Consider the following 24,429-nt stretch of genomic DNA (forward strand, 5'->3'; position numbering starts at 1 on the left):
GGCCCATTATCTGTGGTCGAGTATGTTTTATGGCAGTTTTGTTAAATGTACTGAACAGCCACTCACGATAGCGAGTCTCCTTGAATTAAGCTTTTCTAAGCCAGTTCTTCAGGTATTCCATCTCATCTTCTTTTTTTCTTTTTCTTTTTTCCTAGTAGAGCCCCAGAAATACAGAAGTGGGCTGCAGACTGCCCTCTTGTGGACAAAGTGATGAACATCTCAGTTTAGAGAAAATCACCTTTTCAGTCGGTCAAGCCATATAAAACAGTAATATTTATCTGTAAATGATGATGATGATGATGATGATGATAATGACAGTGCACCTCCATGACATCCGACAATTGTGGCGTTTTTCTCCGAGCAAACTGCAGAACAATCATGCAAGATGGTCTTTCTTTTAGACCTTGCATTGTTCATGCTTATAACAAATGGGAAGATGCTGCAATCACAGTTCACAAGTAAATGTTTGGCAGCCTGAAACAAGTCTGCATAGTTGTCAGTGTATAGTTTGTACAGTGTGCACAGTGTGTATAGTGTGTATAGTGTGTACAGTGTATACAGTGTGTATACAGTGTGTACAGTGGGTATAGTCTGTATAGTGTGTTCAGTGTGTATAGTGTACAGTGTGTACAGTGGGTATAGTCTGTATAGTGTGTTCAGTGTGTATAGTGTACAGTGTGTATAGTGTCTATAGTGTGTATAGCGCGTATTTAAAGTGTGTACAGTGTATATAGTGTGCAGCTATATGGAAGAAAAACAAAACAGGCTTGCACTAGTACAGATGAAATACTATTATAGATCATATAGATTCAGAACAGTTCCGATTATCACAATTTGAGTTTAATGTGACCTCTTTTGAAAGTGTGTGACTTGCAGTAAAAAAAAAACAACAGTCTCAGGTCACCTGGTGGTTAAGGCGTTCCTCAACAACTGCAGTACATCAGCAGGCTTGATAATAAGACGTGTCATCGGAACTGGAATGTAGGCCACTTAACCTGCTGACTGGTTTACATTTGACACAAACCAAGTTAGTGAAAAGGAGAGGAGACGTGCAGGGAGCGTATTGTTCCAAGTTATGTCATGTTATATGAGCTGGTTATGCCGTGTTATAACGTATAGGCTTTTTCAGTGGACACATAGGAGGACCAAAACAAGAATACAGGGCTTCATCACGTGTAAGCGTTTACAATCTCATTTACTGGGCAGGTTTCTCTCCATCAGTCTACTCCAGCGACCATTTTTATACCGCGTTACTTGCCTTTCTTCCCTGCATCCTCTCAGCTTTCTTTCTTTTTTTTAATGTTATTTTCGATTCATTTCATGCAATCGGCGATTTTTCCCTCCCAAGGCTGCAGAAATAGAGGCGTTGCATCGCGTGATTTGCATATCGTGTTTGTTGACTGAACGAAATCACATTTTCTGATCGAGGCTGTGGCGCTTTGCGGCGAGGCGAGCGGCTCACGGGGGGGGGGGGGGCAACGCTTCGCTAGATTTCAACTATATTTTCTCAAAGGACAAGAAGAAGAAAACGGCAACGCGATGAGACATCGTTCAGAGGTAGGCTACAGTGACGAAGCCATGGAAGCGGTCTTCCTCCGCAGGCAACTGAAGGAAAGTCATAGCGATCTGTTACTGTTATTAATGGCAACAATGGGAAGCCTACTATTTATTTTCTATCCCACTATAACAGATTATAGCGAAATGCTGCAATTGAAATATGTATATATGTCACCACTGCCCAGCTTGTGTTTTGTACTCCTGCTGTTTGTCTCTGTGTATCTCCACATGTCACAGGTGACTGACAGACCACCTGTCCCACTTCAAGACTTACACTATGGGATCCAATCCTGTCTTCAGTTTTGAGGTTGATGAGTTATCACAGCCATGATAACAATCCCTGAACATTGATGGCATGAGAAAGCTCTTCTTGCACGGCACTGAAAGGTGACACAGTACTGCACCAGCAAAGCAGGTATACATACAGCAAGTACAAAAACATACCCAACTCTGTGCAAACAATCTGCCACAATGGCCTGGTTTGCACACCATAGCTACTCTAGACAAAATTCAAAGTGGTCAAAAAAGTAAATTAATGGTAGCTACACCTAAAATTTCCATCATTAGGTAGTACTATTCTATGCTCATTTCCATCGTATGATATAACGCTTGGTATCATTAGCCGATATTTACAACTGGCAAAATATCTGGAGATGAGATTTGTATTGACCATTTTGGTTCAAAGCAAAATCAGTGAACTGACTTCACAGCAACTGCATGAATTGACCCAGTTTACATGGTGGAGGTGAGAAGGAGAATGTGAACTGAGCCTATCTGGGAAGATGCTCCCCAGTTTGGGTCTGTGGACCACATGCTTTCTTTTGGCACACTCATCTGTGGACTAAACACAGACTTGAGAGAGGTAAGCCCTTCAGGAACTACCTTGTAAATTTGGGCTATACAAATAAACTTGACTTGACTTGACTTAGGCTTTGAATATAGCACATTGTATAGCTTTATATAATGAGTGCTTGTATTTGTACAACTTGTGCAGTCTAAAGAGTGAAAGCAACTAGAGCAATATTAGTGGCTCTGCCTTAATGACTCTGCTGTATTGTGGTATGGACAAGTTATTGCACAGTCATTTGCATTTGTATACATTGCACATTCATTTTATTCAGTATAATTTGTGCTTGGAAATGTATGACTGGTTAACTTGCTCACATGCACTATGTCCCTACAGGGGCGTCTAAATAAACGGTATTAAAATATGTTGTTCTGTGCACTCCAAAATGCCGACTACAACATTTGGCACAAAATGCCCATTTGGGGACTCCAAATGGGCATTTGGAGATCTGTCCATGCATATCCATAGTAAAAACAATGTGAAATGCTCGTCTTTTGGTATTGTAGAAGCAACTGGTAAGACCTATGGCAATAGCTCTATCCAGTCATAGGCTCCAGAAACCAAGGCAAAAAAGGAAGTTATTTTCACTCAAATAATGATTTCTGTTTCAGGCAATAATAAAATTCAATTTACACTGTGCTTTGAGCTTCTATAACTCTGTATCAGTAATACTTATCTGACACTTCAGGAACTAACTGCAAAGGGTTACCTTTCTGCTTATGTATGTAAAAGTGTTCAAGAGCTACAGCCATTTTTGTTTGGGTATGGCCATTTTTGGCCTTATGCTCAGAAATCAGGGGTTATTGGTTAACAGGCTAACCAATAACAGTGCAGCCTGCACTTAGTAGGTCAGTGTCTCTTGATCTTTTCAGTTTGATCTCTTGATCTTTTTCCAGTTTTTAGTAAAATCCACTTTGTCAACTGGGCGCTCGTAAGAGGACCGAGCGAAACCCTGGAAAAGAGCCATGGGGTGTGGGGGCAGCAGAACGGACGCTCTTGAACCTCGCTATCTGGAGAGCTGGACCAAAGAGACTGAGTCGACATGGCTAACCAGCACTGACACGGACATCCCCCTTTCTTCAATACAGAGCATCGTCTCTGAGAACTCCTCCGAGGCCGGCTTCGCTTCTGAGAAAACTATCAGCCCTGGTAAGAAGAGGGGTGGAAGGATGGATGGGATGGATGGATGGATGGATTGTGGCTAGATGGATGCAAGGTGGATGGGTGCATGGTGGATATATGGATGGATGGATGGATAAATACTTGGTTTATCTATACCAGGGACTCAGAAGTAATTGAACTGAACAGATGAATAATTCACCAGTGGTTAAATTAATTCTTAATCAATGCCCCATAGAATATAGAATGTTTGATCTGTTGTTTGTCTTCTTCTTTTTTTGTTGTAATTTTGCCTGTTATGTTCCCCCCCCCCCCCACTTTGATGATGTTGCAGAATCTAAATCATTCAGTGATGGTGTATTGCAAGACTCGTCCCCATATTGTCTACATCCGTCTTTGATTGTGTTGTCTTTACATTTGGCTGGGATTTACTGAAGACATCATGATGGTTGATCTCAGTCACACCGTGGGAGGTCGGTCAAGGCAGATAATGTTTGATTCCTCTTTTACACTCCGAATTAAGAAAGTGAAGCTTGGTGCCCATATTTATTTTTAGATTTTCCCTGTAGGAAAATTATTGTAGGTTACATGCAGAACTCTTTCTTCAAAAGGAGCTCTTTTTCATGCATAGTTTCCTTTTTTGCCTTTATTGTAAAAAGGAAAACAGAAAATGAGAAAGAAAAGCTAAGCTGATCCCCCACACTTCATTGTCAGGAGGTGATGCGTTCTGCAGGAACTGTTTGCAATGGCACAGTCACAAAATGAGACCAGGAGCATGGGCAGTAATGCATTTTCTTTTTGATATATAGCCATTTCTGGAAACCAGTTTTACAACCATATTTTCTACATTTCACAATCAGAGACCAGATTAGTCTCAACGTAAAAACACCGTATTATGCAGATTAGTCGTTATCGTGGATTCTGTGCGTTTGTGGGCCTGAATTCTTTGATGTGCAGAGGAGACATTTCAAGTAGATCAGACAACATCAAAAGCCAATGTGTTTAAACAGGATCCAGTTAACATGGCAACAGATGCAACCTTTGGTTATTGCTTCAAGAGGATGCTCGACCTAACTGCGAAGACAACAACCCAATTTAACAAGCAATGAGAGTGTGTTTCATTATAACCCATACCACAGCACAAACACACCCCAACATTGTTTTTAGCATGCCGTTCACTGCGGCACGACCATGAAAAATGAATACTGATCAATAATCAGTCTTCATTTTTGTACATTTAGGAAGGGTATCAAGTGTGTAAAAACACTGATACAGTGCAATACACTTAATACGCTGCCTGCACCCAAGGGAAGACTGAAAGTAAGTATTTAGGCCATGATGATGACATATCGTAAAAACCACATTCCTCCCTTGTGCCTTGTTTTGGTCTAGTACCAGATTTTTTTGGAGATGGCCTACCTCCTCCTGCTCAGGCATACCTGAAAGTTTGCTCTGCCCTGTCTGAGGCCAGTCTGAATGACATCAAACCCAACAGCCCCCCTGCAATACTGGCCTCTCCCCGCCAGGAGGTCGTGGCACCTTCATCTGGAACCACGGTGCAGCGGAGGAGCGTGCTGCGGACAGAGGAGATTGTAAGTGGCTCGCTGATGTGTTCCAAGACATCCAAGGAGAACTGACATAATAAGCCCTGACACACTCATTAGCCTATAAGAGTTTCAGACGGAGAGGACTCATTATGTCAACAAAAACATGTTTGTGTTAATTGTAATCAAATAATAAAAAAGTCGGACCAAAATTACACTTTTGGCATCCGGGTAGCGTAGTGGTCTATTCCGTTGCCTACCAAAATGGGGATCACCGGTTCGAATCCCCATGTTACCTCCGGCTTGGTCGGGCGTTCCTACAGACACAGTTGGCCATGTCTGCGGGTGGGAAGCAGGATGTGGGTATGTGTCCTGGTCGCTGCACTAGCACCTCCTCTAGTCAGTCGGGGTACCTGTTCATGGGGAAGGGGGAACTGGGGGGAATAGCGTGATCCTCCCACGTGGTACGTCCCCCTGGCAAAACTCCTCACTGTCAAGTGAAAAGAAGCGGCTGGTGACTCCACATGTATCAGGAGGCATGTGGTAGTCTGCAGCCCTCCCTGGATCGGCAGAGGGGGTGGAGCAACAACCAGGATGGCTCGGAAGAGGGGGGCAATTGGCCAAATACAATTGGGGGGAAGTTGGACCAAAATTACACTGTCGGTCAAGACATCGCGCCACAAGTTGGTTTCAAGCCTACTGATCATCATCGTTATTGATCCACAGCTGTTTCAGTCAGTCTACTCCGTGTCTATTTATATGATATAGGAAGTTATGATACTCACGGTGCTTCATTCTTTCATCACGTCCTTACAGAGGAAGTGGGAGGACAACCGGATGTCCACCAAGCAGGTGACTATCACGGTGACGCAGAGCATCCGTCAGGTGGATCGGAGTGGAAAAATCAAGGAGAAGTCCCTCACCACCTATGAGGTTATGAAACCTGTTGAAAGCCTCAAACATGTGCACAAGCGAAATACTTAGGAACCAGGACGCATGGGAAAGTTAAATGACTCTGAAGTACATGACTGCTAGTTGATCTGGGGACGAACCAACTCTTTCAACAGAGAAAGCTTTCAAATTCAAGTAACCAGGGACTTTTAGGAGAAATTTAATTTTTGGCCTCAAACGTGTTGAGCGCACAAAAGGAATTTCTGACTTTGTAAAAAAGAAATGTGCTAGATTGTCATTTTAGGAATAGTGTTATAGTGTGGATTGTGTTTTATACTGTATGAGGCAACTCTACCTGTCTGCAAGGTTGTTATATTTTGGCAGATGAAAAAGTGTTTCTAATCATATTAACGGTAAATGTTAAAACCTAAGTTGGTCAATGATATATTTTAGCAAACAATATCTGAGGCGAAAAATAATTTAATGCAAATCAACATATCTTTTACAATCATGGAAAGACAATCATGAGATGGCTCATTCAAATGTACTGATGAAGTCGGAAGACAATAGGAAGTATCATGAGATGTTTTTGAAGGTAAAACCCTAAAATTGTCAACATTATACACAGAAACAATCATTCACATAAAACAAACATTGTGGTGATAGTTTCGGTATGTAATTTTGATGCAAAAAGCAGTTGTTGCAGTCTTAATTTTGAACTGCTCAGGAAACTAAATCAGATTGTTTTGATTGCATGGTTTCTATAAAGCCTAATTTTGAGCTTGTGTTGGTCATTTAGAAACTGTTCCCATACAGTAACTCACGTACGTAACTGTGGATGAAAACATACTCTTCACCCGGGTTCAAAAAAGATCAAGTAATAATGGCTTTATTGGAAGAAAAAGAGAAAACACAGAATAATATGAGTCAAGCAACAATGCATATGCGTATGGGAGAAGAGATAAAGTACAAAGGCGTCAGAGTAAGTTTCTGAAACCCTCTCTCTCTCTCTGAGCCAAACTTCAGGGAGGATTTCATAGAGTCAAAAGAACCAGAGGAGAAGAACCTCACCAAGGCTCACACAGATGTCACTTGTAGTAGTAATAATAATAATAATAATAATAATAATAACTATTTATACAGCACTCTTTAAAACATAGTTACAATGCTTTACATATGGGATAAAATACACACATACAAATGAATATAAGATGCGACAGGCATGGGCGCAAGTCCATGAATCCTGGGATGGCATCCAGCGCTTTACCTGTGCCCTCATCCATAGGGTTAGTGGTTGTGTTAGGAAGGGTATCCGACGAAAAATTTTGCCAAATCAGTATGCAGATTGACAAGACCATACCGGATTGGTCGAGGCTCCATACCGGATTGTCAAGGCTCGGGTTAACAACGGCCGCCATTGGTGCTGTGCCCTCACAGGGAACCGATGGAAACTGTAAAATCCGCTGTGGCCATGCCTGAGAAACAGGGAACAAATCGAAAGAACACGACACACATACAAATACAAGCATACCTACATACATACACATACATACATGATACATACACAAAAATGAGCGCACACAACCAAAATAAACAAAACTAAAGGCAAGCAGAATATTTATAAAAAGGCTAACCTGGGCATCTGGGTAGCGTAGCGGTCTATTCCGTTGCCTCCCAACACGGGGATCGTTGGTTCGAATCCCCGTGCCTCCGGCTTGGTCGGGCATCCCTACAGACACAATTGGCCGTGTCTGCGGGTGGGAAGCCGGATGTGGGTATGTGTCCTGGTCATTGCACTAGTGCCTCCTCTGGTCAGTTGGGGCGCCTGTTCGGGGGGGCAGCGGGAATTGGGGGGAATAGCATGATCCTCCCACGCGCTACGTCCCCCTGGCAAAACTCCTCACTGTCAGGTGAAAAGAAGTGGCTGGCGACTTCACATGTATTGGAGGAGGCCTCTGGATCGGCAGAGGGGCTGGAGCATCGACCAGGACAGCTTGGAAGAGTAGGGTAATTGGCCAAATGCAATTGGGGAGGAAAAAAAGGGGGGGGACAAACAAACAAAAAGAAAGGCTAACCTATTCATCAGCTGCTTAAAACAACAGATTCAGTAGATCTGATAGAATGGGGAAGACTGTTCCAAAGTTTAAGAACTACAACCACAAAAGCACGATCACCTCTGGATTTAAAATAGGGACAGGGAACAGATAAAAGCCCTTGTTCAGATAAATGGAGCAGCCAAAAGCTAGAATAGGGGCTTAACAACTCTGCAGTATATGCAGGAGCCAGGCTGTGCAATGCCTTGTATGCAATTAGTAAAATTTTGAAATCAATTCTGTGTTTTATTGGAAGCCAGTGAAGGGAGGCAAGAATCGGTGTGCTTTGAGACCGACTACTAGTTTTTGTTAACAGCCTAGCCACTGCATTTTGCACCAATTGAAGGTGAGCAAGAGAGCACTGAGTAATACAAGAGGGAGTTAAGATTAAGGTATGCACTAGAAGTTCCAAGTTTTTAGCAGATAGTATAGGTCTGATTTTTGCAACATTTCCCAACTGGGAGAAACAAAACTGAATGAGCGTAGTAATATGAGGTTCAAAGTTCAAATGCTGGTCAAAAAGGATATCAAGATTCTTAGAGGCAGTCTTGATGTTGCTAGCAAGGGGGCCCATACAGTAATTGACCTCCTTAGTAAAACAATCAGGGCCACAAGGACCTCAGTTTTGTTAGAATTGAGATGGAGGAAATTTTGAGACATCCAATTTGTTACAGAAGCTAGGCAGTCATGAAGGTTGGTAAGGTTATTAGTTAGTTAGGTTAGTATGTTTAATTGAGAAGTAAAGCTGCTTGTCATTGACATAGCAATGGTAAGAAATACCACTGGAGGGGTAAAGCAGATGGCATATATCATGAAAACAGAATAGGTCCAAGGATCGACCCTTGCGGGACCCCACATAAGAGAAGCGAGGAAGAAGACACACAATTGTTAATGTGAACACTGAAGTATCTGTCAGACAAGTAAGAGGAAAACCATTTGAGTCTAGTACCAGCGATACCAACCCAGTTCAGTAGTCTATCAATTACCATGGCATGATCAATGGTGTCAAAGGCAACAGGTCAGTCAAGTAAAACTAAAATAGAATATTCACCTTTATCTGCACTAGGGGTTTCACAGAACAGTTGACTATCAAAACCACTAGTCGACACTGTGCATAGTTGTAGACTAATCATTCATCTGTGGTTTTAGCACTGTGCAGTAATTAAGCATTGGCAATGCATCTACAGCATATATGCAGCTGGGGATGCTGTGGTTCCAACATGGAGTTGTTTGAACCATCATTTTCTACATTATGCCATGTTAAATAAACAGAATTTAAGGTATTTAGAGAATGAAAGACTCCCACTATCTCTGTGTTTCAGTTTAACAAGTGACCATGTTAACTGGTGACTTTATTGATGGCAGTTGTTGAAAATATGAACAGAACATATAGTGTCCTGCTAAAAGCCTTTAATTTTACTTTAATCAACTTTAAATACACACGCATCCATGTTTAATATCTACGCTAACCATGTACATAAGTTAAATTGTATTCAGCAAGATTCATTCACCTCTCGTAGTGTTTCTTATAATGTGGGAAACAAACCACAGTTGGCAGTGCAGCTGTATTTTATACCATTATCCACAGTCGGAAAGTGACCCATATTCAGTCATTTAACCTGTAACATTTTAATGTCAAATTCCTCTTTAGACACTTGCTGCTCTGCTAATCTATGTTTTCCCCCAAATTAAAATTAACTTAAAGAAATGTGAATTCTTCTTGTTGGCAACACTATTTACATAATATAGGACAAAAAGGATGAGACGAATATATATATACATACTGCATTGTACTTTCAATTTAAGATAATTTAAGGATTTTAGGTTTTTCAGCAGCTGCCATCACCATGACAGCCATGGACACACTTGGCTGAAAGTCACCAGAACACGGTCACTAGTTGAACTAAAACATCTGCCAGAAAGCAGCTGCGTTATTACTGTAGAAAAAAAGGTTATCTCCAGCTCAGACAGGCTTGCTGGGGGTTTAGTCCAATCAGATTGCAGCTCATTTGTAAACAGCATCTCAGAGCCTATCAGGGACTCTGCTATTTCATCTACCCCCAGGTTGGTCCACTCTACAATCTTTTACTAGTTGTATGAGACATTTTTCTTTTTAAAAAAAAACCCTTTATTTTCCGATTTTCACATTATTGGAACAGGTACTGAGTTATTGGAACACCAGCTTAGTTAAAGTAGCCTACTTATTTCCCTGCAGTATTCAAAATATGCTCATAAGTCATGAGCACTAACAGTTCTGTCCTTTGGATAGAATTTGCTTGTAAAAGCTAACACTTGGGGGTGGCACGGTGGCACAGTGGTTAGCGTGGTTGCCTCACAGCAAGAAGGTCCTGGGTGCGAGCCCCGGGGTAGTCCGACCTTGGGGGTCATCCCAGGTCATCCTCTATGTGGAGTTTGCATGTTCTCTCCATGTCTACGTGGGTTTCCTCCAGGTGCTCCGGTTTCCTCCCACAGTCCAAAGACATGCAGGTGAATTGGCTGTACGAAATTGTCCCTAGGTGTGAATGTGTGTGTGTGTGTGTCGGCCCTGTGATGGACTAGCTGCCTGTCCAGAGTGTCTCCCCGCCTGACGCCCAATGACTGCTGGGATAGGCTCCAGCATCCCTGTGACCCTGAGAGCAGGATAAGTGGTTTGGATAACGGATGGATGGATGGAACAGGTATACAGGATACACGAACAACCAAACAAAAAAGGTATGTAGAAATCCCCCCTCGCCCCCAACGCTCACGGAAAAAAAAAGCGACTATGCAGGGACTTCTTATTCCAATTCCATACGATAACTATGTTTTTAACACAATATAACAGCATACATACATCTGTGTAAATATTGTAGTTACAACCAGGTAAAAAATACATTCAATGAAAGGGAAAACCTTCACTAAAGTCTATGAAAGGACTCCAGGTCAAAGCGAAGTTTTTGCAGGTTTTACATATTTTATATCAGAGCTTTTCTAATGGTAGAAAGGACAGCACTTCCCTTAATCACTGCAAAAATGATGGGGCTTTATTTGACTTCCAATTAAAAAGAACAAGTCTGCGAGCTAGCAATGAAGCTAGCATTTGCCTGCAAAGTCGTGACCTTACAGTTAGGGGGTGGTATGCCAAAGATGGTTGTGTGAAAATCAGGGGTTATGGTCTGTTTACAGATATGCGAGAATATATTGAATATATGTCCCCAGTAACTGTTGAGAGAGGGGCATGCCCAGAACATGTGTCCTACTGACGCTGGACTATGGCTGCACCTCAGACAGCCAGGGTTTGTGGTGGAAAAGATTCTGACAAGCTTGTCCCCTGAGTAGTGAAGACGGTGAAGCGCCTTAAATTGAATTAACCTGTGTCATATGCACAGTGAAGAGGTGTACCAGTTAAGCTGTCCCGCCACGCCTGTATTTGAGACTTTTTTGACAAGAATTGATCGTTATTGGGTATAAAATATGACATCTGACAGCAGTCGTGAATGCCCTAATTTGCATGCATAAGAATGTTGTTAGTTACTTTAAGCAGTGCTGTTTCAGTGCTGTTTTTGATGAAAGCCAGATTGAAATTTATAAAATTTATCAAAGATATAGCATGACCAGACTGGACTCCATTGCTCATTCCACATACACTGCCTTCTACATACTCCCAGTGTTTAACCATAGGGCGTATAGGTCATCATGAGGGGCATGGCACCATCACTCACTCTTAAAGCTGAGTTATGGTAGCACGTACTACTTCTAACAATCAGCTATAGATCCCTGAACACATTATATAATGGGTTACTAAACAGTTATATATGGCATAGATTTGTTACAGAGAACTGATTATCTGGTAAATTCCACTTCAGTTTGTATTTATACACTACCGTTCAAAAGTTTGGGATCACCCAAACAATTTTGTGTTTTCCATGAAAAGTCACACTTATTCACCACCATATGTTGTGAAATGAATAGAAAATAGAGTCAAGACATTGACAAGGTTAGAAATAATGATTTGTATTTGAAATAAGATTTTTTTTACATCAAACTTTGCTTTCGTCAAAGAATCCTCCATTTGCAGCAATTACAGCATTGCAGACCTTTGGCATTCTAGCTGTTAATTTGTTGAGGTAATCTGGAGAAATTGCACCCCACGCTTCCAGAAGCAGCTCCCACAAGTTGGATTGGTTGGATGGGCACTTCTTTGAGCAGATTGAGTTTCTGGAGCATCACATTTGTGGGGTCAATTAAACGCTCAAAATGGCCAGAAAAAGAGAACTTTCATCTGAAACTCGACAGTCTATTCTTGTTCTTAGAAATGAAGGCTATTCCATGCGAGAAATTGCTAAGAAATTGAAGATTTCCTACACCGGTGTGTACTACTCCCTTCAGAGGACAGCACAAACAGGCTCTAACCAGAGTAGAAAAAGAAGTGGGAGGCCGCGTTGCACAACTGAGCAAGAAGATAAGTACATTAGAGTCTCTAGTTTGAGAAACAGACGCCTCACAGGTCCCCAACTGGCATCTTCATTAAATAGTACCTGTTAGAGCCTGTTTGTGCTGTCCTCTGAAGGGAGTAGTACACACCGGTGTAGGAAATCTTCAATTTCTTAGCAATTTCTCGCATGGAATAGCCTTCATTTCTAAGAACAAGAATAGACTGTCGAGTTTCAGATGAAAGTTCTCTTTTTCTGGCCATTTTGAGCATTTAATTGACCCCACAAATGTGATGCTCCAGAAACTCAATCTGCTCAAAGAAGTGCCCATCCAACCAATCCAACTTGTGGGAGCTGCTTCTGGAAGCGTGGGGTGCAATTTCTCCAGATTACCTCAACAAATTAACAGCTAGAATGCCAAAGGTCTGCAATGCTGTAATTGCTGCAAATGGAGGATTCTTTGACGAAAGCAAAGTTTGATGTAAAAAAAATCTTATTTCAAATACAAATCATTATTTCTAACCTTGTCAATGTCTTGACTCTATTTTCTATTCATTTCACAACATATGGTGGTGAATAAGTGTGACTTTTCATGGAAAACACGAAATTGTTTGGGTGATCCCAAACTTTTGAACGGTAGTGTACATTTTTTTAAAAGTTGCAGACCATAACTGAGTTAGAATTTCTGGTATATCAAGATTAGCCAGATTTATTTTACTTGCAATAAAGTGAGCAAAATAGTTAATTTTTTGATCTTGATCAGTTTGTGATTCAAGGTTTTAGCTTGAATGCGATTCCCTTTTGGATGCCTGCCCGATAGTCTGATACAAAGCTCTTGTACTGTGCCTGTGCGGGTACAAAATCCCTGTCAGATTTGTCTCATCTTACCCAACATTATCACTGCATTCTATTGTGAAACTATGGTGAGGTGCTAAAAGTGTCTTTCACTCTATTTAAAAAAACAAACAAAAAAAAACTTGATAAATACTAATATAAACATCCATAGTCTTGGCAATGTCTGTGTTTCACATGGCATGGTACAATAAATAATTTTGATGGCATTTTATGCTGCTACTGAACAGAATATGAGCAGCTACAAAAGTTCTTCCGTCCTCCATCAGTAACTGGCCGCACAGTTGGCCACATCACTCTCATCTGCTCTGGGTTCAGTTTTGTGTTGGAAGTGTGTGGATCAGTCTTTCCTGGTCATATTTCATCACTCCGTGTCGGAATGAAGGCTCTTCCTTCTCCATCCACTCCTCAAAATTGAACTCCGGGAAGAAGAAGTTGATTTCTCTGTGCGCCGTGTCAATGGAATCTGGGGAGGAGGGGAAACAGAGTTTAGGGGAAAGGACCATGTAACAAAATGTGATGAATCTATAATGGCAACAAACGTGCATCTAAAGTTCGGTCATCAGAAATGTTAGGAGTCAATATTTAAATGTCATCTTGTCATACTAATTCCTATCCATAAAAGAATAGCACAAATCCATGGTACAAAAAAAGGAAAATATTTTTTTTTTATCATACAGCAAGGCCAACTGCTAAACACTCAACCCCTTGAAAATTGGCAGTGATGTAATTTGAGAGCATTTCATATGTCATTCACGCCACAAAAGAGTTAAACCAGCAGGCTACAGGTGCTAACTGAATATAAAATGATTGCAAAATACTCATGTTTAAAACATTGTAATGGCAAATATCAAGGAGAAATATCCATCCGTCCATTATCCAAGCCGTGTATCCCAATCAGGGTCACGGGATGCTGGAACTTATCCCAGGAGTCATTGGGTGGCAGACAGGGAGACACCCTGGACAGGCCGCCAGTCCATCACAGGGCCAGCCAACACACTCACACACACGCACACATTCACACCTAGGAACAATTTAGTATGGCCTAGTCACCTCACCTACATGTCCTCGGACTGTGGGAGGAAACTAAAGTACCCAGAGGAAACCCACGCAGGCACAGAAAGAACATGCAAACTCCACACAGAGGATGACCCGGAATGACCCCCAAGGTTGGACAACCCCGGGGTTCGAACCCCAGGACCTTCTTGCTGTGAGACGACTGCGTTAACCACTGCACCACTGTGCTGCCCTAAGGACAAATATGCAAGAGCATATTACTCTTTTGTTTTGTTATGCCCAAAATGTTGAGTCCTCTAAGACCGGTTTTAGTCCTCTTACTGTAGATGCAAGTGTGTCCATTGAAGCATCAGTACAAAATGCAAAAAGAAGACTTCAGATTTTATGAAGTGTACATTTTTGTCCAAAATAATACCATTATTTTAGGATAAGATGATGTCTTTGAATATTGTCTTAAAGAATTCCTTAAACTCGTGAGGTTTTTTTGACAATACAAAACTGTTGCATTAAGAGTAGTGAGTAATAAAATTTCAGACAACTATTTGTGCAGTACATTGTGTGCTGAAGGTAAAGTAACCTACAGTGAGGGGAGAATTATTTTTAGGAACAATTAAGAACTTAAGATGTCTGGTTTGATTTAGAATTATAGACTATGACCGAGGAGACCTGTGGAAAACTGACAGACTTCCAATTTACTGAGAAGTTTATTGCAGATTCTTCATATGGCAAATGTTTCTTCCTGTTGTTCAGCTTAGTGAGATGCTGACATTCTGCTCTTCTATTAGGAACACACAACAACCCTTTTACCTGTTCGCACATTGAGATAATGCACAACAAAACTTTTGCACTGCAAATTATAGTGCCTGAAAAATTATTTGTAAGTGTGGGCAACAGCTGCTCCAACACTTCGTGTTTTGGTGCAGCCACAGGTCCAAAGTGATGCTGCTGAACTAGTAGAACGATAAGTGATTTCCCTGCCTTGCTGTGAATTAAGGAGATTTTCTTGAGCATCTGTAGGCAGGGTGCTGAATTATTACTGAGTTTAAACTGAACAATATACTAGTTTGACGTAATGCCCCATTAAAAGTCTAGATATAATTTTATTGCATAAATATACATTTGATTGGCACACCAAATTTAATACCTGAGCCATGAGTTGTGTTTCTTGTGTCTGTGAGTCCAAACTGGGCACGGATTGAGTCGGGGGAGGTATACCTGGCCCTGAACACCTTGGTTGGTCCCATCAGTTGCCTCCAGTGACTAATAGCATCCTCTCTGGCTAGAATATATGCCCTCATCGGACCACTGGGGAAAACACACAATACCCAAATATGCATATTGATGCTCAAATAATACGACAACTATAAAGTGAGTCACATTTTACAGACTAAAAAACTACATGCTGTTGCCCTGTCTATCTCAAACCTTTAGTTTCAAGAGCTAGATGCATCAATGGGGCAAAATATAGAGCCAAAAAAGGGATTTGCATACAAATTCAATCTATTCATGCCACGACTCCCTGTGGGGAAAGCAGGTCTGATAATACATGTCCAGCACATTTAGCCATCAGATTATGCAAAACAGTGCAGACAGGGAAGATGCTTCAAAATGGGATTATTGATGTGCAGATGATCCATTCTCGGCTTCCGCCAACAACAATGGCACCCAGAGACAGGTTGCTGTAGCAACCGTGTTTTCACTGTTGCGAGTGTAAAAATATGACAGTGTGATTACTTGCACCTTTAGTGAGGGAAGTCCTTAGCATGAGGTCATGTACAAACTAAAACAGGTAGGTTACGGGCATCCGGGTAGTGTAGTGGTCTATCCCGTGTAGTGGTCTATCCTGTGTAGTGGTCTATTCTGAGGTAACACGGGTCGAATCCCCGTGTACCTCCGGCTTGGTCGGGCGTCCTTGCAGACACAATTGGCCATGCCTGCGGGTGGGAAGCTGGATGTGGGTATTTGTCCTGGTCGCTGTACTAGCGCCTCCTCTGATCGGTCGGGGCGCTCCCCGGATCAGCAACCAGGACGGCTTGGGGTAATTGGCCGGATACAATTGGGGAGAAAAAGGGGGAAAATTGAAGAGAAAAAAAAAACAGGTATGTTACATGCCCATTTTCAGACAACGGCTCCAGGAATCTAGTGCTAATCAAGCTGTTGTACCGATCGGTAACTGAACCCCCCGCAGTTCTTTGAGAGCCCTCTGAGTTTATTAATGAGAGGCTTTTTGAAAGTACATTAGAAGTATTATCTGTAACAGCCAGTGGGCTACATAATAGGGACTAAACTATGTTGCTGTTTTTGTTTGTGTTTTTTTTTCTCTTGCTTTTTTTCTTTTGGGGGGCGGGCGGGGGGGTTATGGTTATGGATGGCTGGCCTGGAGGGGACATTGCATTTGGTTGTATTTGTGTGTGTGGTGTGTGTGCGTGTGTGTGCGTGTGTGTATCTGTCCATGGCTAATCTCGCAAACAACTGGAACTATCAGCCTAAAACGTTTTGTGCAGTTATGATGAAGAACCTCTCATGGTTGCGGGGATTCAAAACCTTTGAAAAACGTTTGTTCTCACTATCGCTGTTCCCTCTCGCCATTCACTCTCTAGCTCGCTTGATCAACGCTGCTCCATTGCTGCCTGATCTAAGTCCACCATGTACATACACGACTCACATCTATGGTCGAGTCAGATTGCATAGCGATAGTGTCAAAACCAAGACATTATGTATTCAGGAAGTCGATTGTATTTCACAAGCCAGCAAATCATTCACTGCTGATCTCAGCACAGGAGAACTGGAGGAACACAGGGCTAACAAAAAATTATTTGCATTATTCACCTTGCCACCACGTAGAACTGCCATAGTCTCCAATGATAAAACTTCACAATAAAAATACAATTTCAAGAGTAGGATTATCAGTCACAGCTGTAAATCATCTCAGTAGCTACATTAACACACTTCCCATGGTTGAGCTGTGTTTTCTTACTGTTGTTTCATGAATGAAAGGAGGCTGCCGTCCACAGACTGACAGGTAAAACATTTTTATTAAGTAGATTTTTTAAGTGGTGCTGCTAGCGCAACCCCCCCCCCCCATAATTCCCATTCAATCGACTTGGACGTAAAAGTATTTTAATGGCAGGAAACACACTGGTTTGTCTGTCCATGTGCGAGTGTATTTCACTTCTCCCAGTAGGCGAAAAAACAGTTTGTCACCAAGTTCTAACACCGGAGAAGGGGCGATACACCTGGCTGAGATCTGCACTTAACTGAGTGCAGTCCTCTTATTTGTTTTATTTTACACCTTTGAACAATGTTTCCTTATCCAAAGAGAACAAGCAAATAAACATCACTTATTCAATAGAGCTTACACAAATGCAATTTCCCAACACCGGCAAGTATATGAGAGTTAACTTGGACTAAAATCTTACCTTGACATAAATTCTACAAGTCTTTGGTAGAAGAATCGCCCTGAGAAGCATTAAAATAAAATAGAAAAATTAAGAGTGAAAATTCATTATTGTTCAAGGGAAACCATGATATGAAGAGCTGGAACATAACATACAACAGATTTAAGTTATTGTAATTTTCCAATAAAAAGGGGACATCGCTGTATAAAAGGAAAATATTGAAAGCAATATGCATTAGCAAGCAATATGCATAAAGAGATAATACAGAAGATAATACAGGTCTGCAGAGGCCAGAATTTCTGCCAAATGAGTCCTGCTACATAAACTAATGCATAATGGGATTCTCAGTCTTGTTTTGAACGCTTGAACATATAAATGGTCCTTTATTGTGTGACTAAGAATTGGAAAATTATGAAGAGAAGCAACTGCTCCGGTAGGCAGGTGTCTTTTGAAGAAAAAAAATTCAGTTAACACAGGATGGAATGACCAATCCCAGTCCTGACTGATCTAGTCCATATGGTGCCTTTGAAGCTAGCCTAAATGTTAAGGGTATAATTCAGGGGTCCCCAATAGGCAGCCCGCGGGCCACGTCCGGCCCGTGACGGGTTGATTTATGGTCCGCGAGAATTTTTGGAGAAATGCCAGAAGGAAGATTTTTTTTTATTTCCCTACCAAAAAAATAAAATAAACAAATTCTTAGTAAAAGTAAGACTAGTAATATATCGAAAAATAGATGAAAAATCTCTGTTTAAATTATAATACCTGCAACATATCGACACCAAAACAAACTAACGAACAACATGTTGCTGGAGGTTGAGTGGCCCGTGGTTTTAAAAGTGGCCCTAAAAGTGGCCCGCTATGAAAAGTAATTGGGGACCCCTGGTATAATTGTACAGCCAACCCTTTCAAAAACTCACAAGGAACTATTTTTTCATTCCTACTTTGGCAGATAACTATAACATTTACCCGTAGTAGCACAGAGTACTTGTTTTTAGCCGGAACGAAATGCACTTGGCTGATAAATTTGTTATTTATAAGCCAAGGGTGCTGTCAACCCTTTTGGTCAGAGAGAACTGCCCCAGTAGCAACACCTTGCTAAATACCTGCATAATTTAATGCACAGAGGAAAGAGAAGTTTCTGCACCTGCATGCTCAGCGTAGAATCTCTCAGAGTCCTGTTTTCTCCACACAAGATCTTTGTATCTGACAATGACAAAGTTATTGTCCAGGATTCTCTGATGAAGAGCCTGTAAGAAAATGTATATTTAGGCCAACATTACCATTCATATTACCCCATCTTCCCTTAAATGTAAAACTGTCTGGATATGTTTGGACAACTGTGTTGGACACAAATGCATCAAATTAGACCTGTGTGCAAAATTCCTACTGAAGGCCAAAGGACGATGGTACGCCTTTTAATTCAGTACAGCATAACTCATAGGCCAACCAGTGTGAAATACAATGATTCAAAGGTCTGTTTGAGCCTGTCCTTCACTGTTTGTCGAGATAATGACAAATAGCAATTTGGTACACTTTATGAGGTTTTGAAATGGAACCTTCAGCAAACTGAATATTTCATGACTTACTTGAGGCTTGGGAATTAATCAAGGCAGCAGTGTGAGCTTCTTTTAACTTGCAACCTTTTGAATAAAAATAGTCATTTTGTATTTTCACAAGAATGGACCTATATGAAATTAGACAACTGTGGCTCTGTATTGATTTGTGCCAATTATTTAGCTAAAGGCTTTATTTGGCATGCAGTATTTGTTGCCTAGAGAAAGCATGGCTTTAATTTTAAACCTCGGTGCTGCAGGCCATACATGAATGAACACTGGACACATATGAGCGCTGTTCTTTTAATTTTTGACACTCGACTACATTATTCTGACCGAAATCATAAAAAGATAGGTGACACTTAATTATTTAAATGTTGTTGACAGAAATGGAATTCGCCGACTGTTCTGTGTGTGCCACTGCACACTCTCACACTCCATATACCACTGTTAACATTTTTGACCAGGTAGGATGAACACTGGTGCACCGGCAAACACATTCCTACTCAAACCGGAAAAGAGATTGAAACGTGACGACGATGTGGCGATGCTCCTGTTGGACAAGTAATCTACCAATTCAACGGTCGATATTACAGTAGAACAGTGCTCCCATATAGTTTGATGTAGTTCGTTAAACATTAGATGGCCTGTGTTAGCTTTGGTCCGAGGACACCATTTTTTACAAGGGACTGTTTACTGACGGCACACAGGCGACAATGGCTGCGACACCTGGTTTGTAGTTCTCGCTGCCGGGGCGGAGAAATCACGATTTCAGCTTTAACAGAGCTCACCTCTAACATCACAGGATGTGCAACTGCATCTGGCTTGATGGCCGCTAGGGTGAGCTGCAATACTTTGGATAAGCGACGAGAGGTTAACAACATTGCCTAAAAAAAAAGAGAACGGCAGAAATCAAATAAAGTATCACGCAAAGTCAAATCCAATGACATTTCCTGTTTTTCACACGGAGTCGAGACAGCTAACGCTAGTGAATGTAGCGCTGCATCTTCAGAGATGTGTAACCGACCGCCAACACGACCTCAACCACTGACGTTAGGTTAGCTTGCAATTTCATCTATTAACTCGAAACAGGACTGAACTGTCCAAGATTAAAGTTGTGACCGTAGACTGTTTGAAAATAACATGACATGTTCGATGTATCAGCATCCGTTTGGTACAAACCTCATTCGCGAGTGGAAAAATACTGTTTTCAGAAATACGGTGTCTCGTCTATTATTAACGCAGCCATTTGAAAAGAAACGTAGAGAAAGTACATTACGTCACGACACAGCGCCGTCTAGAAAGTGTTTGCAATATATATATATATATATATATATATATATATATATATATATATGATCTTTCTTCTACGTTAATATGTTGGTTTCGATAGTAAAATTACTTGCAGAATGTAACCTTTACGTTTGAGCCCGTTTGGAAATACTGTCCCCGGAAACGAAGCAAGCACACTAAGTTCCACGTTGAATTGACCCAGGGAGAGAAAAAAAATCAAACGACCAAGGGAGCAAAAATAAGACTTAAAAACAGTAGATCACAGCACAAAAAAAGAAAAAGGTAGATAGCTATCAAAGCTATTAAATAGCTTTTAAAGATATTAAAGTGAAAAATAATGTGGAAAATTCAGGTGAGCAGTGTTGACAATGAGTGAACAGTGCTGTATGGTGATACAACAAGGTGACGAAGCTGCACATGGAGTGAATATATAGCTATTGCACATTGAAATATACCCCTCTTTATATAAATAGTCTATGAATAAGATAATACATTAATATAATATTAAAAATAGAACGGTAAAAATGTAAAAACAAAAAGTCTGTATGGTGGAAGAATAGAAATGAAACTGTCCGGGAAAGAAAGATAAAAAAAAAGATCAAGTGTCCAGAGTCACCACCAAGGCTCACTGAGGCCCTCCCCTTGATAGACATGAAAGGGGGTGTAGAGTTTAATACACAAAGTTCCAAATTGAATTCACCAATTTAAATTCCATTGTGTGAGATCAAATATGACAGCTGATTTGTGATGATGAATAAATCTGTCCCCGCGAATAATATGAGAGAGCTAATATAGATGATTAACAGGACTAAGTGGGGATTTTATCTGTTATTCTGTGTTTTCTGTTACCACAACAACAAAACTCAACAGAAGTCCCAACGAACAGTAAGACAGCTAACTCGTTCTTTGGCTCGTTCTCAAGCTCAGCAATACTGGGTTGTTTCTTGCTTGACTCATACATAGTTCTTGCATTTCTGGCTTTGGGGGATACCGCTAAACATTTGGAATAGTTTCTTCTTCTGCATTTTCATTTTGGTAGGAAGTAATTGAGTCAGGTGTCCTGGTGGCTAAACAGGGGACCATTTGGCACGCTCAAAATTTTGTCACTTTTAAACTATATAGGTCAAGATCATCTTCACACGTCATTTCCCTTCTCACTCTATTATTAATAGTAACCGTGTAATACCTAATTGATCCCATGAGAAAATCCACCCCTCCACCCCCACTCCCACCCCTCTGGTGGTGTTGAAGGCTATTCAGTGTGTTGCTCAAGGACCCGTCAGCAGGACATTTAAACAGCGGGTTGAACCTGAGTCCCTCAGTTCAAGGCTGGGCTCCCCCACGATTTACAGTCTTTGTTTTCGTTACTAGTATATACTAGTGGCAAAAAAAAATACAGAAAAATTCTAATTCCTTTAATCAAACCCTTAAAATGTTTATGTTTAATGTGCTGCTGTGATACAGCATAAACCATGTCTGTACCAAATGTTCATTGCTTTTACAATGCACGTGCTATAAGTCACTTTAAGCCACGTAGTTGATCAAATACTGTGCTTTATTTCTTACTGTGTTGACACAAACGTGTTGACAGCTCAAATGGCATACTCGGCTCTTGCTTGTTGCATGACCATTTATAGAGCCACGGCAGACTCAGAAGAGAATCACCCCCTCACAAATCAAATAAGGTGCACTATCATGATACAGCAGTCATTGTTGTTTGAAGAAGAAAAAAATCGGTATCTCTAAAAGAATAATGCAACAGCAAAATAGTTAATCGATGTTGAACCCTTTATGAACAATTTAATGAATTCTCTCTTCATTAATGGATGTACCTAGAGGAAGACAATCGCATGAAAGCTACAATGCAGGGCTCCAGCATGACAGATTTATTTTATTTTATTTTATTTTTTCTGGTCTGTGGAATCTCATCAATGTGGCGGATCAGACATATGCGTTCCAAACACTGGGCACATTCCAGCGGGGAAAAAATGCCACACCCTCGAAACGAGGAGGCATTGGTGGGGTGGCGGAGGGCATTCAGAGGAAAAAGAGAGAGAATAGGTGGGAAGTGAGGGGGGATGGATGTCCCACATAGGTTTCTCCCACCTGCCAATGTCATGTGACCCAGGGTGACACCACAGCTGTTACCTTCTACAAGGGGATGGGGAGGAGGCAGGGAGGGTGACTGCGGTGGAGTGGTTGGAGCAGGGGTGACATAGGAAGGAAGGAGAGCAGCGAAAGAGTGTGCTGGTCGCTCAATAAGCACCCACGAGCAAATCAGTTTTAAAGTACAAACTGTGGGTCTGTTAAAAACACAAATCGTATTATTGCCCAAAACAAACATTAACTTGTACTGTAGTTATTTGTGCATTCCATGTGTTGTTTCATCTAGAGAGACACTCATCACATGACCATCAACAAGATACTGTGCAACACATGCACGAGCAAATGGTTAATGATTAAAATGGTGGCTACCACCATTCACCGACCGCTGCAGACAGCGGTCCATTGTCTTTCCCTAAACCACACAAGTAACAAAGATCCTGCATTAACTCCAGGAGATGAATGCACTATTACACTGACTTAATATATCTGATTCCCTTGTGTAATCTGGTCCTTTATGATTAATGTGTAAATGAACAGGCAACTCATAGGGTCACTTGGGCTATTCCATCATGTTCATTCCTCAAAAGAGTCTGACTGAGTGAGCCGCACACAAATGTTTATCGCTCATTGCAAATGAGCAGCTTCACTGATGATTCTTGCTTTAACCCTCCTCAGCTGGGCAGCTGATTCAGCTGATCCCCCCCGCTCCCTGCCGAACATAAACCGATCTCTATTTTACGTGGTGTCGCTGCTACTGCTGACTAGTGCTGCTGTTGGCTGTGCTGCAGTTGTCACTCCCTTTCGGTGGGAGCAGGACAGCTGACCGACGACCCCCATAGACACTCAGCCGTCTATACATTTCTGGTCTCTGTGTGGATGGGGCCCCGGCTCACATCGTTTTGTCCAACAGGAGCCACAGCAGAGCGATCAGGTGGAAATATGTGAGACATAGCACGAGGCAGGCCACTTTCTTATCATAGAAGGCCTTTTTTTCCGGGGGGGGGGGTACCAATGACAGCTGCTAAGAGTTTTTGTGTGTTGTCTTATTGTAAATCCTGTAATTCAAATGTATGTTATAATTGCTATAATAGTTGAAGGACATCATGGCACATCACCTGGGACATATGTAAAAAAAACTGTGCTTCCACATGAATGAGAGGACACTAAGGGCTAGTCTGCACCCAGGGGTGCACGCTAAACTCGACGTGTCAAGAGAAGAAGCTAAACTGGAGGAAAAAAGGGAGAACATTTAAAAAAAACCTTTGCTAAATGTTAACCATAATGTGTTTGATCGTCTTGTAAGACATTTCTTTATGTGTGCGAGGTCACTTATAGTGGTGTCTTCTTGCCGTTACATGAAGATTTCATCTCCAAACTGGTAAAAATTGAACTTCACAGGGCAATGGCTGGATAAAAAGAAAGAAAAAGATGACAACACTAGTGTTTAAACAATACATATATATGAATGACAGTTTTCAGTGAGACTACACGGAATACATTCTTAAATCTCACAGAGAAAGAATCCCAATTTATGCTACATATGCTTGGCACATACAAATGATCTGAGCTCTCTGTAAATATTATCTCCACTGGCGTCATGTACTGGTTTCACCTAGTTTTTTTCCCCACCCTACTTTTTTTTCCCGGAAAAAGTAGGGTATGTATGTATGTATGTATGTATGTATGTATGTATGTATGTATGTATGTATGTATGTATGTATGTATGTATGTATGTATGTATGTATGT

At 41.3% G+C, this 24,429-nt stretch overlaps 2 protein-coding genes across 2 annotated transcripts; one reads left to right on the plus strand and one right to left on the minus strand.

The window, feature by feature from the left end:
* The first annotated feature begins 2,767 nt into the window (after nucleotides 1–2,767).
* On the plus strand, nucleotides 2,768–6,051 carry baalcb (BAALC binder of MAP3K1 and KLF4 b). Its single transcript, XM_056294168.1, has 4 exons — nucleotides 2,768–2,777; nucleotides 3,368–3,553; nucleotides 4,916–5,115; nucleotides 5,884–6,051. The coding sequence occupies exons 1-4, from the start codon at nucleotides 2,768–2,770 to the stop codon at nucleotides 6,049–6,051; spliced, it is 564 nt and encodes a 187-aa protein (XP_056150143.1).
* Nucleotides 6,052–13,111: 7,060 nt separating this feature from the next.
* Nucleotides 13,112–20,554, minus strand: nme6 (NME/NM23 nucleoside diphosphate kinase 6). Its single transcript, XM_056294983.1, has 6 exons — nucleotides 20,466–20,554; nucleotides 20,075–20,170; nucleotides 18,875–18,977; nucleotides 17,752–17,791; nucleotides 15,477–15,637; nucleotides 13,112–13,781 (listed from the first exon to the last, which is right to left on the minus strand). The coding sequence occupies exons 2-6, from the start codon at nucleotides 20,165–20,167 to the stop codon at nucleotides 13,630–13,632; spliced, it is 549 nt and encodes a 182-aa protein (XP_056150958.1). The 5' UTR covers nucleotides 20,168–20,170; nucleotides 20,466–20,554; the 3' UTR covers nucleotides 13,112–13,629.
* Nucleotides 20,555–24,429: the final 3,875 nt, after the last annotated feature.

This window comes from Lampris incognitus, chromosome 15, assembly GCF_029633865.1.
Source record: "Lampris incognitus isolate fLamInc1 chromosome 15, fLamInc1.hap2, whole genome shotgun sequence".
Lineage (NCBI taxonomy): Eukaryota > Metazoa > Chordata > Actinopteri > Lampriformes > Lampridae > Lampris > Lampris incognitus.